The 16566-nt window shown below is 42.9% G+C and overlaps 1 protein-coding gene across 2 annotated transcripts in view; it reads right to left on the bottom strand.

Annotated features, from left to right (window-relative positions):
* The window catches only part of ARHGEF9 (Cdc42 guanine nucleotide exchange factor 9), a 621241-nt gene that overhangs the window by 38377 nt on the left and 566298 nt on the right, over window positions 1–16566 (bottom strand). For both annotated transcript variants that reach the window (XM_082263895.1, XM_082263896.1), the window contains one exon: window positions 10423–10554. In XM_082263895.1, coding sequence (XP_082120021.1) covers window positions 10423–10554 — 132 coding nt within the window. The remainder of the gene's footprint in view (window positions 1–10422; window positions 10555–16566) is intronic.

Here is a 16566-nt window from a genome sequence, read left to right as displayed (position 1 = left end):
TGATCCAGAGGACACTTCATGGATAAGCGGCAAGCACTGCGATACTTATGCCCTTGGTCCCAGCAGAACATAACTTTCTACAGGGACATACACTGTGCACTGTTTCAATAGCTGCTGAAAATCAGTGCAACAGGATGTAAAATCCCAGATGCCAAAATGTATAGGAAAACTACTGAAACAGCTACTGCAATTATTTGGAGCATATCCAGATGGTTGCAAGATACCATCTGGAGGAGACACTTCCAATGAGGTCCAAACACAAACAGGATGCAGAAGGTTTATGAGATACCAAGGTGGGTACGTGCCAAAGGCCGAGGATTAATCAACAAAGATATCAATAATAAATGCATTAGCCAGCATTGGACCAAACAATGCTATACATTAAATAATTAATTGCAGACAGATTAAATGAGTTCATCAAGCTGTAGCAAAAGGTCATCATCTGCAAAAATCAAGCACTTTGCTTTAGGTAAACTTGCTCAATATTCATTACTTCAGCGAGATTTCGAAGCTGCACATCAGTGTGATTTGCACTGCCAATTTCATTGTGGCTTGCAGCTTTGTGCAACAGAAGTCTATGCAAGCCACAATGAAATTGGCAAAAGTAGTGCAGGAACCTTTTTTCAAAGTCACAGCTACGTATTTGAACAGTTCCATTGCCGACAATGGGGTGGGACTTGTCATGCAATTTGGAACTCTCCAAAACACAAGGCAAACCTTAACCACGGTAGAAGACCACAAAGGATTCTACTAACGTCAGCTAAAAACAGGATAATTAGTATACAACAGGCACAGGATCACAAATCAGCATGACTGAAAAAACATTGCTGGGTCTGATGAAACATGATTTCTAATGTGCCATACAATTGCAGAGTCAGAATTTAATACACAGCATGAATCCATGGTGCCATACTGTCTTACAGTATATCTTGTGGCAACAGCTCAGGAAGGTGATAGTGTAATGGTGCTCAGAATGTTTTCTTGGCATACGTTGGAATCCCTGATAAAAATGAGAAGCTGTTAAACTTTTTATAGCCACACTCAATTTCCCACAACATAAAGCACACTTCATCTCAAATATGTTCCACAAACATGACAAAAACTTCCATACAATTCAGGAGCCTGCATACTCTCGATAAAATACAGCAAAATCAGGAGGAAGCCAAAAAAAGGAGAGTGTAACTGATGGAAGCTAAACCCAGCACACTTCAGGCTGTTTTGGTTGTTAATAATAATGTTGTTTCCAATGTTTCCAAAAAGTTTAGATATATATGAAGAAACATACAGCCGAGGCCAAAAGTTCTGAGAATGACAAAAATATACATTTTCACAAAATCTGCTGCTTCAGTCTCTTTAGATCTTTTTGTCAGATATTACTATGGTATAGTAATAAGTAAAGTATAATTACTAAGTTCATAATTCAAAATGTCACAAGTGTCAAGGGCTTTTATTGACAATTACATTAGGCTTATGCAAAGAGTCAATATTTGCAGTGGTGACAATTCTTTTTCATGACCTCTGCAATTTGCCCCAGCATGCTTTCAATCAACAAAAGAAAGAACAGAGGTGCCTCTAAGTGTAGACCTTTAAAAACTTTAATAATGGCATATAACATGTATGCACTCACATTTAGTTGTATGTAAAATGGCCTGTGAGAAGGATAAGAAGGTTAAGTCCCTTTGTGAGTCCTGGGCAGTGGGTCCAGTGCTTCTGGACTGATGGACGAGCTTATCCTCTTCCTGCGTGGATATGCTGGCTTCCAGGGAGAGAAGGAGAGAACGAGGCTTACAATGCACCCTGGACCGCAAGTGCACCAGTGACGTCACAATAATGCGACGTGTTTCCGAGCATGCCCCGTATGACCAGGCGCGCTCCTTTCTCAAGCTATCAATTAATGTCTGGGCCATATCCTGACTGATGGCAGCCCATTCTTGCATAATCAATGCCTAAAGTTTGTCAATTTGTAGTGTTTTTTTTTTTCACCCACCTATTGAGGATTGACAAGTTCTCAATGGGATTAAAGTCTGGGGAGTTTCCTGGCCATAGACTCAAAATTTCAATATTTTGTTCCCCAAGCCACTTGATTTTTACTTTTACCTTATGGCAAGGTGCTCCACCATGCTGGAAAAGGCATTGTTCCTCACCAAACTGTTCTTGGATGGTTAGAAGAAGTCCCTCTCAGAGGATGTTTTTTTACCATTCTTTATTTATGGCTGTGTTCTTAGGCAAAATCGTGAGTGAGCCCACTCCCTTGGTTGAGAAGCAGACCCACTCATGAATGGTCTCAGGATGCTTTATTGTTGGCATGACACAGGACTGATGTAGGTAACGCCCACCGGACAAGGATTTTTCCAGATGCCCAAAACAATTTGAAAGGGGATTCATCAGAGAAAATGACTTTACCCCAGTCCTCAGCAGTCCAATCACTGTATATTTTGCAGAATATAAGTCTGTCCCTGTTGTTTTTCCTGAAGAGAAGCGGCTTCTTTGCTGCCCTTCTTGACACCATGCCACCCTCCAAAGGTCTTCACCTCATTGTGCATGCAGATGTACTCACACCTGCCTGCTGCCATTCCTGAGCACGCTCTGCACTGGAGGTGCCCTGATCCTGCAGCTGAATCAATTGTAGGAGACAGTCCTTGCGCTTGCTGGACTTTCTTGGGCACCCTGAAGCATTCTTTACATATGCAGTGGAAATGTTTTTTTATAGGATTAAGTTAATTTTCATGGCAAAGAGAGACTTTGCAATTAATTGTAATTCATCTGATCACTCTTCATAACATTCTGGAGTATATGCAAATTGCCATCATAGAAACTGAGGCAGCAGACGTGAAAATTAATATTTGTGTAATTTTCAAAACTTTTGGTCACAACTGTATATGGAGCTAGAAAGAGTATAGTTCAATATGCACATGGAAGTGCCATTACTTTGTTTTCATAGGAGTTCCATTTGCCTATCTAAGCAGAACTTCACTCTGCAAATAAATATAGGGTCTATTCTTCCGACCCTTCCCCCCCTCCCCCCCACACAAAAAAAAAGTTAGAAATATTTTTTTAGAGTTTTTTGTAGCTCTTCTGTTTTATTCTTTAGTTGTATTTATCTGTCGCACAATCGTCATTTTACCTCTCCACTGCCCCGCCTTTCCACCTTGTGTCCAACCAGAGAACGATTTGTATTCATTCAGAAAATGCAATGCATCCTTTGAATGGCACCCATGCCAATCAGCTGACCTCCTGTGTTCAAAATGCAGCAGGGCAACCACTGGGCAAGGGACCAGAAAGCAAGTGGAGATCACTAAAGTAGTGGTGTTTACTTCAGCCTATATTAAGGCTTACCTGTAGGTAAAATTAATATCTCCTAAACGTGCACCATTTAGGAGATATTTAGGCTGCATGCAGCCAGTGACATCACTGATGCATGCACCCTGATGGTCCGCCATACCTTGCTGGAACTTCAGAGCTTTGTGCTGGAACTAAGGGCTCCCTTGCGCATGCGTGGGAGTGACGTCATCGCGTCACAATCATAGAAATTTGACTGAGGTGGTTTTATTCACATACACAGTAGATATAAAAAGTCTACAAACCCCTGTTAAAATGTCAGGTTTCTGTGATGTAAAAAAATGAGACAAAGATAAATCATATCAGAACCATTTCCACCTTTGATGTGACCTATAAACTGTACAACTAAGTTGAACAACAAACCTAAATATTTTAGGTGGAGGGAAGTAAAACTAAAAAACTAAAATGATAATGGTTGCATACGTGTGCACACCTTACACTGATACTTTGTTGAAGCACCTTTTGATTTTTTTATAGTCTTTTTGGGTATGAGTCTATCAGCATGGCACATCTTGACTTGGCAAAATTTCCCCAGTCTTCTTTGCAAAAACAATCCAAATCTGTCAGATTGTAATGGCATCTCCTATGCACAGCCCTCTTCAGATCACCCCACAGATTTTCAATCAGATTCAGGTCTGGGTTTTGGCTGGGCCATTCCAAAACATTAATCTTCTTGTGGTGAAGCCATTCCCTTGTTGATTTAAATGTATACTGTGGGCCGTTATCATGCTGAAAGAGTTCCTCTTCATGTTCAGCTTTCTAGCAGAAGCCTGAAGGTTTTGTGCCAATTTTTGACTGGTATTTGGAACTGTTCATAATTCCCTCTACCTTGACTAAGGCCCCTGTTCCAGCTGAAGAAAAAAAGCCCCAAAGCATGATGCTGTCACCACCATGCTTCACTGTGGGTATGGTGTTATTTTGGTGATATGCAGAGTTTTTTTTTTTGCACCAAACATATATTTTGGAATTATAGCCAAAATACATTTTACTACATGCTTTTGGGAGTTTTCAGCTGTGTTTTTGCAAAATTTAGCTGGGCTTGGATGTTTTTTCCCCATAGCCCAGACATATGAAGAATACTGGAGATTGTTGTCACATGTACCACACAGTCAATACTTGCCAGATATTCCTACAGCTCCTTTAATGTTGCTGTAGTCCTCTTGTCAGCCTCCCTGACCAGTTTTCTTCTCGTTTATTCATCAATTTTAAAGGGACGTCCAGTTCTTGGTAATGTCATTGGTGTGCCATATTTTCTCCACTTGATGATGACTGTCTTCACTGTGTTCCATGGTATATCTAATGCTTTGCAAATTCTTTTGTACCCTTCTCCTGACTGATACCTCTTAACAATGAGATCCCTCTGATGCTTTGAAAGCTCTCTGCGGACCATGGCTTTTGCTGTAGGATGCCACTAAGAAAATGTCAGGAAAGACTTACTAGAAAAGCTAAACTTTATTTGGGGTTAATTAGAGGCACTTTAACCACTTGCTGACCACCCGTAGTACCTATACTGCTGCAGATTGGCTCTGTCCCCCAAAGCGACGGCATGCGTCAATTGGCTACAGGGGGAGCCAATCAGCGGGTCCGGTGGTCGCGATGTCTGCCGGACACCCGCAATCGCTACCCGTGGAGACAGCACACTGGCCTGCCGATGTAAACATGGCAGACCACTGTTCTGTCTGTGATAAACACAGGGATCCCGTGTTCTACAGAAAAAAGAGGATGGGGTGCCAAATCTGGCATTTAGGTCTTGGCAACTCAGTTTTAGAAAAAACACTAATGTACTGTACATTGCACCCAGGTCTCACCAGGTAGAATTTTAAGTACCAAGGAAGAGCAGACCAAGAATTCAGCAGTTTTACTGCAAGGCAATGATGTGCAATACAGACAGTATGGGAATAAGGCAGGAGACTAGCAGTGACCCTGATGCACGAAACAGAAAAGAAAGTGGAGTGCTAGGTGAGAGATTAAATATAACCCAAGTAAGAGTCACAAGGCTGCCAGACAAAACAAGGGGGTGTTAAGACCCAAACGGAAACTTTGACAGAAACTAAAACAAAGCTATGGCATAGAAATAGCAAAGGGAAACTATGGGGCAGGGCAGGGCATTAGCTAATATACGACTGAAATATTGTCAGCACTGACCACACAGAGACAAAAGCAACCATACAGCAAGAGCTAGGCCAGAAGTTTTCCAAGGACAAAGACACCGAATAGCAAGAATACAGTAAGAGCTGGGCTGCAAGTTTACATGTGCTATGCAAAAGCCCACATTTTGGTTTTTGAGTGTGAAAGGGAGCAGCAGCATTTTTTGAAGTACAGCTATAATAAAGCAGAGTTCCAGCCGTTTCTGTGTTTATTAAAGGCATTAAAGTGTAGCTGCTGACTTTTAATAAACACACACTCACCTGTCCCATGATCCAGGGATGCGGCTGCTCAAACCCTTGGTTCTCTCCCTCGGTTCTCACCGGCATCACAAGTGTGGGCACTCGACAGTTACAGCTTGCGGCTTCACAGCCAGGTGCACAATGTGCTTGTGCAAGTCGTGCTGCGTGTCCTGAATGGCCGGGCAATTTTCTGGGACCTCTGACATGTCACAGAAGACTGTAGGGAGGGATGGGGAGAGGAGAACTTCCGCTCCAGCTGCATAGTTGGCCCGAGCAGCAGTGGGAGTGGGTACCTGTCAAAACTAGGTACCCGCTCCCCCCCCCCCCCCCCAAAAAAAAAAAAAAAAAACGACATGCCAAATGTGGCATGTCAGGGGGGTCAGAAGTCCTTAAGGTGGAAGTTTCCACTTTACTTTAAGACGTGCAAAAGCAAAGCAATATTACCTCATTGTGACATTCAAGACTTTAATCTCCCTATTGTGAATGGGAAGATGAGAGAGCTCAGCCAGCAGACAATTTTATCTTCTTGGCTTACAGTAGTCACTGTCTTGCTACTTTTAGGCCTCATGCACACTGGACGTTTTTACAGCTGCTGTTAGCAGCGTCAGACGTTTTTTTTTGCAGCTGCAGAACGCCCATCCATGTTATTCTATGGCCTCATGCACACATAGAGCTTTTAGGAGCTCCAAGTGGCATAGGCGTTTTACAGCTCCAAAAAAAACCCAGGAACTGTGGGTTCAGGAGCTCCAGCGTCAAGCTGCAAAAAACGTCTGACGCTGCTAAAGGCTCCATAAGGCTTCATAACGTTGCTTAACGTGCGTTAAGCCACGTTATACGTTTTTTTTCTTCCATTCAAAATCAATGGTTCCCTATGGGAGCCTATTGATTTGAATGGAAGTCACACCGCAGGTCGGATCAGAGTGATCCGACTTGCGGTGCGACCTGCACTGTGAGAATCTTGAGGGGGAACTCCACGCCAAAATGGGGAAAAAAAACGGCGTGGGGTTCCCCCCCAGGTTCCAAACCAGGCCCTTCGGGTCTGGTATGGAATTTGAGGGTAGCCCCGCGCCGAAAAAACGGCGTGGGGTCCCCCCCAAAATCCATACCAGACCCTTATCCGAGCATGCAGTCCGGCATGCCAGGAAAGGGGAGGGGACGAGCGAGCGGCCCCACCCCCCCTGGATCATACCAGGCCACACGCCCTCAACATGGGGGGGTGTGGGTGCTTTGGGGCAGGGGGGGCTCTGCACCCCGCACCTCAAAGCACCTTGCCCCCATGTTGATGAGGACAAGGGCCTCATCCCCACAACCCTGGCCGGTGGTTGTGGGGGTCTGCGGGCAGGGGGCTCATCGGAATCTGGAAGCCCCCTTTAACAAGGGGGCCCCCCAGATCCCGGACCCCCTCCCTATGTGAATGGGTATGGGGTACACTGTACCCCTACTCATTCACCCCATAAAATGCAGTGTATGGAAATAACGACAGGAGACGTTTTGGAAAATTTATTAAAAAACTTCATCCGGCTCTTGTCCTCTCCGGGGGTCTTCTGCTGTCTTCTCCTCTCCGAGGGTCTTCTGCTCTTTTGCTGTCCGCCCTTCTTGTCTTCTCCTCTCTGGGGGTCTTCTGCTGTCTTCTCCTCTCCGGGGGGTCTTCTGCTGTCCGCCCTTCTTGTCTTCTCCTCTCCGAGGGTCTTCTGCTGTCCGCCCTTCTGCTGTCCAATCTTCTTGTCTTCTCCTCTCCGGTCTTCTGCTCTTTTGCTGTCGGCTGTCGGCTGTCCTTCTTCCTCCGGTCCTCCTCCGACGACGTCTCCAGCGATTATGCCGGCCTCTGGTCTCCGCAGCTTATTATATAGCCATTAGGGGCGTGGTCGCCAGATGACGTCATCGGGAGACCACGCCCCCTCGTGTCACAGATGACGTCATCTGTGACACGAGGGGGCGTGGTCTCCCGATGACGTCATCTGGCGGCCACGCCCCTAATGGCTATATAATAAGCTGCGGAGACCAGAGGCCGGCATAATCGCTGGAGACGTCGTCGGAGGAGGACCGGAGGAAGAAGGACAGCCGACAGCCGACAGCAAAAGAGCAGAAGACCGGAGAGGAGAAGACAAGAAGATTGGACAGCAGAAGGGCGGACAGCAGAAGACCCTCGGAGAGGAGAAGACAAGAAGGGCGGACAGCAGAAGACCCCCCGGAGAGGAGAAGACAGCAGAAGACCCCCAGAGAGGAGAAGACAAGAAGGGCGGACAGCAAAAGAGCAGAAGACCCTCGGAGAGGAGAAGACAGCAGAAGACCCCCGGAGAGGACAAGAGCCGGATGAAGTTTTTTAATAAATTTTCCAAAACGTCTCCTGTCGTTATTTCCATACACTGCATTTTATGGGGTGAATGAGTAGGGGTACAGTGTACCCCATACCCATTCACATAGGGAGGGGGTCCGGGATCTGGGGGGGCCCCCTTGTTAAAGGGGGCTTCCAGATTCCGATGAGCCCCCTGCCCGCAGACCCCCACAACCACCGGCCAGGGTTGTGGGGATGAGGCCCTTGTCCTCATCAACATGGGGGCAAGGTGCTTTGAGGTGCGGGGTGCAGAGCCCCCCCTGCCCCAAAGCACCCACACCCCCCCCATGTTGAGGGCGTGTGGCCTGGTATGATCCAGGGGGGGTGGGGCCGCTCGCTCGTCCCCTCCCCTTTCCTGGCATGCCGGACTGCATGCTCGGATAAGGATCTGGTATGGATTTTGGGGGGGACCCCACGCCGTTTTTTCGGCGCGGGGCTACCCTCAAATTCCATACCAGACCCGAAGGGCCTGGTTTGGAACCTGGGGGGGAACCCCACGCCGTTTTTTCCCCATTTTGGCGTGGAGTTCCCCCTCAAGATTCTCACAGTGCAGGTCGCACCGCAAGTCGGATCACCTTGATCCGACCTGCGGTGTGACTTCCATTCAAATCAATAGGCTCCCATAGGGAACCATTGATTTTGAATGGAGGCAGAAAAAACGCTGCTAACAGCTACTGTGGCCAAACGTGCAATAACGCTAGTAGAAAAAGCTACTGAAAGCACGTTTTTACAGCTGCTGTTTCCCGGCGTTATGTAAACAGCTTTGGAGCACGTTTTTATGACGCCCTGTGTGCATGGAGCCTAAAACAAAACTGGTATTGACCCTAGCTGACCCGTACTACTGTCTCTGCCAATATCCTGAGTGTTACTGCTATTGTTAATTCCCATGGTGGAAGGGGCACTACCGCTTGCAGGAACACTAAAATGTTGTTGTTGCAGCAATGTGTAAAGCCAACTTTTTTCTTTTTTATAAGCCCCTACATCTTCGTTAAAAAAAATCATGAAATTCAGAAATGGCATTACACACACATTTCCAATTTGAATAGAATAAGAAAATAAAATACACTCAGCAAAACACCGTCAAGTCTGTACCAGGGGGGTTTACATATGTTAAAAGGAAAGATTATGTCACATTTTAAACTTTTTTGGTAAATACACAAAAACTCTGCAATAAGCTTTGGTAATATTTTTGGTGTCAAAACTTTAAAACTGCTAGCTTCTCAGATTTCATGTATATACAGTATGAAAGGAAGCATCATAGAAAGACATAACAATACATTATGATGCATGTACAGGATCTCAGCCTGCAGTTCATAGTACATCTAGCTAGCAGATTCTAAAGATGTCCATGACTTGTAGACTTTTGAATGAACATTCATATGAAAATTCTTATTAGTAGATTGATGACTTGTCGAATGTCATTCAAAAGTACTTGCTTACATTGCTTACAATAAACTCTTGCTTTTATCCTTCAGTTTTGGAGTAAATGCACTTTCCCAAACAAAAAACCACATTCACAGAAAGACATTTGTTTGTTCGAAAAACATTTCCAACCTGCTCCTTCAAACTTTTTCATCACTGCGGTTGAAAACAAATGTTGAGTTGACCTCTCTGGCAATTAGAAAATCCAACGCTCTTTTAACCCTATTTCTCCTGGGGATCACAGGAGTTCCTTTTGTTCTGCACTCCACCTAGGTGAGTATAAATGTTTGTTTGTTCTGTCCCAAACCTCTCTTTTTTTAAGCTACAAGAAACTTGAACACTTTCACTGAAACGGAGGATCCAGGTAAATTGTACAACAACTTGCAAATATCAACACACACAGAGATCTATACCACAAAAGTCTTTAGCTGAATCATTCTCACCTCCACCTGATCCTAAATGTGAGCATGCCAGCTGAAGACATTTTCTGGTATATACAGTATCTATGTGTATTGATGTTCACCATTTGCTGTACTTTCTGCCTAGATCTCCTCCCTGTTTTAGTAAAAGTGTATATGGTGCCCGTGGTTTAGAGTCTGCTTTAGTCTGGCGAAATGAACTTGGGTGGGATCTTGTGCATGTATTATAATGTATTGGTATGTCTTTATATGATGCTTATTTTTCAGTTATTTATATTACTAATGCATAGTAGATTTGTTTTTTTCTTGGAGAAACCCGTTTGAAGGTTTTAGCACCTGAATTTATGCAATTAACCATTTATGTACTGATATTGTGATTGAGAGTGCATTATCCTATTTTTGTATAACTAATATTTTTAGTGCCACATGCGATGGTTTCGCGATAATATAGAAAACTACATGAACATGCATAGCTTACATTGGTTGCATGATTTACAGACACATATTTAGAAAATTTCACCTTTTTACAGAGAACCAACTGGTGATCAAATAGGAAGAATACTCTCTGTTGCTGGCGTCCATACGGCTGGTAGACCCACTGCATCTCTCCGGTGTAGATAAGTTCAGAACTTCTGTCCAAGATATCATCTCCCTGTCAAATGCAGATACAAGTTACCTGACAGTAAATCAATCCACATTGCAGCCCAATTTACATTGTGTATATTTTATTAATACTAAAGGGAAAGTCCACCCGAAACTGGTTTTTCATATATGGGTGAATGGTACCTGCTGGCATTTTTGTATTTTGAGTAGTGACAGTTCTAAGTTTTTTACGCCTCCATTGTCCTCTTATTTAATTTTAATGTTAAAAAAACAGAGAAGGAAACCACTCCTAGGTACAGGCGGTCCCCGGGCTACAAACAAGATCAGGACTGTAGGTTTGTTCTTAAGTCGAATTTGTTTGTAAGTCGGAACAGGTACATTTTTTAAGTGTAGCTCCAGCCAAAAGAATAATTTTTAAGTTTTTTGGCTAGCATAGGGAATGGTTAACACCCCTGTACCATATGTTTTTGCTGTTTGTACCCCTGTTCAGAAGATTTCACCTCACTTTCTGTCCCTATGACAACTGGATTTTGAACAGTTTGGGTTGTTGTGGAAACAAGGATTAATGATAAAGCTTCAGTTGAGACACCTTTTTCCCATGAGAACCCTTACAGGAGTGAATTTCCCTTCCTAGGGGGAGATTTCTTCCCACTTCCTGTTGTCTCTCTCTGTTTGTAAGATGGATGTTTGTAATCCGGGGACCGCCTGTATTATATCTGACAAATAAGTGTGTGCCTACATTTACTCTGTCTGCAAGGATTATTCCAGAACACAAAAGCCGCACAATTATTGATGTTTGCTTAATAGCAAGTTTCTCCATAAGTACAGTTTTCTTTTTCTTCACTTGTTTCAGTTGGCTTTTTTTTCTGCCCTATAATTTTCTTTCTTCTAGGCTACTATAAATTTATTTCCTGTGTCTTTTGTTACTAATTTGGTGAACATCTACTTTATTGTACTTGCATGCACTTTTATCAAAAAAACCTGTGCACCTCAGGGATCACCAACTTAGTTGTACCTTATATTAGGATCTCAACACGCAGACAAATTGAGAGCAGTGGTACAACCTACATTTACCACAATGCAAAGTCTTGCTTTGCCATTTGTTAACATGATTTACAGACATTGTATTGTGTACTGCACGGGGATGCAACATTACTGAGTGTATTAGACTATATGATCCTACGTTCAGGATCCCTGGGCACACAAACATATTTCCAACCAATAAGAACTATTGTTATAAACATCAAAAAAGCAAAAAGCCCCGTGCAACCTGCCAAATACTGCTGAACTGCATATACACTGCATATTTAGATTTATGTGCAAAAAGATTTTTAATTCAGTTCAGCAAGTGTTGTGATTCACACACCTCTACCACATGTATAGCTGGACAGGTAACACTTCTGGTTCAGTTTCTGTGACAGCTGCCTGCTCTGTGGACAATGATTTATGAATGTGACGGGGTTGAAAAATTAGAACAGCATGCTGAATGTGCGTTGTCTGAGTTGTCTGATTTACACACCTTCATGAAGAGAAAATCTTCTGGCATGTAAAGCAATCGCTATACTGTATATACACTATATTGTCAAAAGTACTGGGACACCTGCCTTTAAAGGCACATTAACTTTAATGGCATCCCAGTTTTAGTCCGTAGGGTTCAATATTGAGTTGGCCCAACCTTTACAGCTATAACAGCTTCAACTCTTCTGGGATGGCTGTCCACAAGGTTTAGGAGAGTCTGTGGGAATATAAAAATAAGTGAAAATTCATACAAACGATGAGTACACAAAGGCATATCAACTATATAGTTGCAGCATCTGGATTGTCGTGTCACAGATACGAAGTCCTTGCGGCGACTTGCTAATGCTTTTCGAGGGCCTGCCTCTTCCTCAGAGCTTCTGAGGAAGAAGAGGGTCCTCGAAACGTGTTAGCCAGTTGCTGCGAGGACTTCATATCTGTGACGCGGCAATCCAGATGCTGCAACCATATAGTTGATATGCCTTTGTGTACTCTGTTTGTGAGTATGAATTTGCACTTATTTTTAATAAAGCCATTTTATTTGAGGTTATGCGCCAGGCCTGTGCCCTCTGTTTTTTCTTGTTCCTAGAATATTTGGATATCCCCAGTCTTGGGAGGGCAGCAAGGCGAGAGCCATCCTGGTGGTTTAGCATTTGAGCCCTGAGAATCTCTTTGCGTGAGGCCTATCTTCAAGCGCAGGATAGTGGAGTGTTGGTTTGGAGATGTCTATGGGAATGTTTAACCACTCTTCCAGAAAAGCATTTTTGAGGCATATGGACTGGGATGCTATTAAAGTTCATGTGCGTGTAAAGGCAGACGCCCTGATACTTTTGACAATATAGTGTACATTTCGACGTTTTAGGTTTTAAGCTGATTTTCTGTAGATTTGCTTTAATGTGGGATGTAATGTTTACTATTATTTCACAGGTAAAACAGTTCATAGGTCTCGGTTTAGCTATTTGACTGTAAATCCCTTTTAAGATCACTGGACCATAGTAATAGAACAGCTGGTTAACTATGTAGGGATTCCTCAACATTGCATAGCTGTTCCACAGCAAACATTATTAGTCTAAGGTACCTCCTCTTTTCCCCATTATGTGTCAAAGAAGGGTAAAGAATCTGGTAGTCAGATATTTAGAATGTCAGCTTATACATTTTCTTTTATTTTGTGAACCAGCCATGATAAAACTGCAGCAAAGAGTGGGGATTTACAGATACAGGATTCTAGCACTTTTACAAAATGTTGGGCAACATTTAATTTGTCCATGGCTGCAACAGTGGAAGTGTACAGTGGTGCCTTAAAGCACATCAATCACAGCTATCTGTTTTTAGCAGCCCTTTGTATTGTCCAAGATGGGTCATATGACATCATTATACATAAGTCTAATATGTTTAGTTAACATCTTTTTTATCAATTTTTGGGTGGAAGAAATTAGTTACAAACACCTAGCTCAGTCAGCTTGAAGAATGATTACAATTTTGCCTGAACTACCTGATTTGTGCTGGACAGTCTGTGGTCAAATAAATGGATAAGATACACCTAGGTGTAGGACTACAAAGTGCTTGAGAAAAGATTTATTATTGTTACAGACTTGATTTCTGAATTCTTCTTTTTGTATATTGTTCCATTGCTAAAAACAATCTATAGGTCTATAAGTGCTTTATTGTGTCCCATGCCTTTAACACAACTAGAAGCATAATCCCAAGATGTTGGAGACAAAAGATATCCGCCAGCCATGACAAAATGAATTCTCACATTAGAACCTATGAAACAAATTGTACTTGAGGTCATTGTAGCCGTATTAGTGCACTTGCGACAGAGACAATTGAGTACTGTCCGTGATACTTTTTTTATTTGCACCAACATACAATTTTTCAGGACAAGCTTTCGGGGTATGTCCCCTTCATCAAGATCCAAGCAGTACTCAAATTGTATTAACATATACAGTACATCTTACAGTATATGGATCACTAATACCCCCTTTCACTTTATTTACATTTATTCTGTATCTGTTTGCTTTCTTCCAACATATTGATATTGAAGTTGGCTAATGCTTTATTGTAGGTTAAACATTTTACTCATAAATTTATAAGCTCGCTGAATGTTGTTATATTCATTGATAATTTACCTAAATTCCAATAATTACAAAAATGCATAAAAAAGCAATGCTTCAGACCCTGTAAAGCCATTTTCTCAGTTTGTCGTAAATGTTTTCACATCGGAGTAATGTAACCAACAAACAACACTTCATGTTGGTAGGTATTTGGGATCTACATGGCTGTAGATGATGGTGCAGAGGGAGTGTGTTGGAATTTGGACTGTCACTGTTCATCTACACTTACTTGGGTACCACCCAAGAGGTGGTTGCATTAACGCCCTGCAAGTAACAGCTTGGTAAATACAAAGAACTAAACCATTAGAAGATTTCGATTGCTAATAACACTGTTCAGGCACATTGTATGAAAGGGAGTTATTTACTTGTGGAGTGGGTGCAGTAATTCCTGATTTAGTGAGTGGCAGAGCTGTGTTCTAATTAGGGACTCACAGACTGATTAGCACTGCAGGCAAGGGGGAGATCAGACGGGAGGGAAAGCAAAAGCAACGTTTCTCTTTTTTTTTCCACCAGGCTCCCTTTTTGATGCTTTCTGTTGTTTGAAAACCCTGTTGTAGTCTCTGACTTTATTTTCCTCAAGAGATTTGCTGATCAAGCTGGCCCTGTCTCCAGAACAGCATCTTAACGGCACGATGCACGGTTTTCAGCCCAGCGTTTGATGTGAGAAGGCATGAAAAAAAGGGCTTTTAAATGTGAGTTTCAATGCCTTGCTGGAGAATCTGAACACACATGAAAGCATCTGAGTTGACAGCTATGTAGGCAGTTGTTCTATTATGCACAAAACCAGTTAACCTTTTTGCTGCTGGAAACGGCAGCTGAACTCAGGGATGGTAAGGCCCTAGACGAGTTATTGATCTTGCTGCTTTGCAAAAATGCTCCAGGGACTATATGGTGGATGGATAAAAATATACAGTATGGGAAGGCCTATATTACTAAGCAAGCATGCTCTGCATTACCAGCTTTAAAAAAAAAAATAAAAACTGCAAGACACAGCTTCAAGAAACCATCTCTAACTCACAAACATTATAACCACACAACGCAGTGTTAATATAATCAGCCAGAGACAAGACAACCAATAATGTACACCCATTGCACTTGTTTTTGCAGCAGAGTATTCAATTTGGTTTCAATTATGTTCTCCGGGTCTCTTAGCTGCTAGTCATTGCTCCCTATCAGCTCTGCGGCGGATTATTCGGGGCTCACTGAAGCACACAGCTGTGACTCCATATTTAGAGGGGAATGGCTCAGTCAGATAACAGATGCATCAGGGAATACGTCATGTATACAAGGCTGGCAATGCCGTGGTCTTCCAAGGAGAAAATGATTCCACACTGGTTGTTGTATTAACCCTGTAAATGTAGTTAGCATTTAGTAACAAAGGTGTTTAGGGCAGATGTTCTTTTTTATGTAAATGAGAAAGAAAGAGATGCTGCCATTTTTAAATAACTCCAAAATACAAACCAGGTCATTTAGGGTCCATGCACACTGCGCTTAAAAAATTATGCTTCTACAAGAGTTTTGCTTGTTTTTTTTCTCTGCCTGTAGAAGCAGTTCAATGTTATCCTATGTGTCCATGCACATTAGGATGTTTAGAGGCATATTTTAGGCTCAGTGTTTAGAGCTAAAAAAAAAAAAAAAAAAACCCTTGTGAATTGTGTTTTTGAGAGGAGTTTTCTGGCAGAAAAAATGGCTTAATGCACCTAAACAGCGCAAAAAAAAGGAGTTTTTAGAGTCCAGTGTGCATGGATCCTTAGGCCCCTTTCACATGGGGTTGACCGAACAGGTCTGGCTGTCAGTTTTTCAGGCAGATCCGATCAGACCAGTCATTGCTCTTCATGAAGCAGCTGATGTCAACAGACATGTCCGTTGACACCTGCTAAAATTCCATCCAATTCTGTCCACTAAAAACAGACGGATGGGGATCGGTTCCCTATCCGTCTGGCGGATCTGATAACAGTCGGACTGAAACTGACAGGCAGCCCGTTTCCATCCATGGGCTGTTTCCATCCAACAGCCCAGAGAGGACAGCTGGTGTGTCTGAGTCTGCTCTGCATCTGTGGAGCGGACACAGACCTGTCATCCGCCTGATCATCGGGGATCAGCGGAGAGATCCCCTGCTGAGTAGGCAGATCCACTGGCGGACTCCACCAGTGTGAAAGGGCCCACAATGTTTAGAACTTTTTCATTACCAAGATTGTGTACTGTCCTGCCCTTAAAGCCCATGTTTTGAAGTTTTAGATAGACTCATGAAAAGTAAATACTTCAAATCCAGTTTTTTTTATTGCTGTCCATGACCCTGCTGGGGAAATTTGATTTATTGTCCTTGTAACAACAAACAAAAAAAAAAAATCAGGAGAGCAGTAGTCACTGGGAAAGAAAGACACAGACAGTAGTAGTAATTTGACAGGCAATCTAACCCTTTCTTGTTTTAC

The sequence above is a fragment of the Pelophylax lessonae genome, assembly GCF_965119305.1.
Source record: "Pelophylax lessonae genome assembly, chromosome: 7".
Classification (NCBI taxonomy): Eukaryota; Metazoa; Chordata; class Amphibia; order Anura; family Ranidae; genus Pelophylax; species Pelophylax lessonae.
This window is presented reverse-complemented; position numbering and strand designations above follow the sequence as displayed.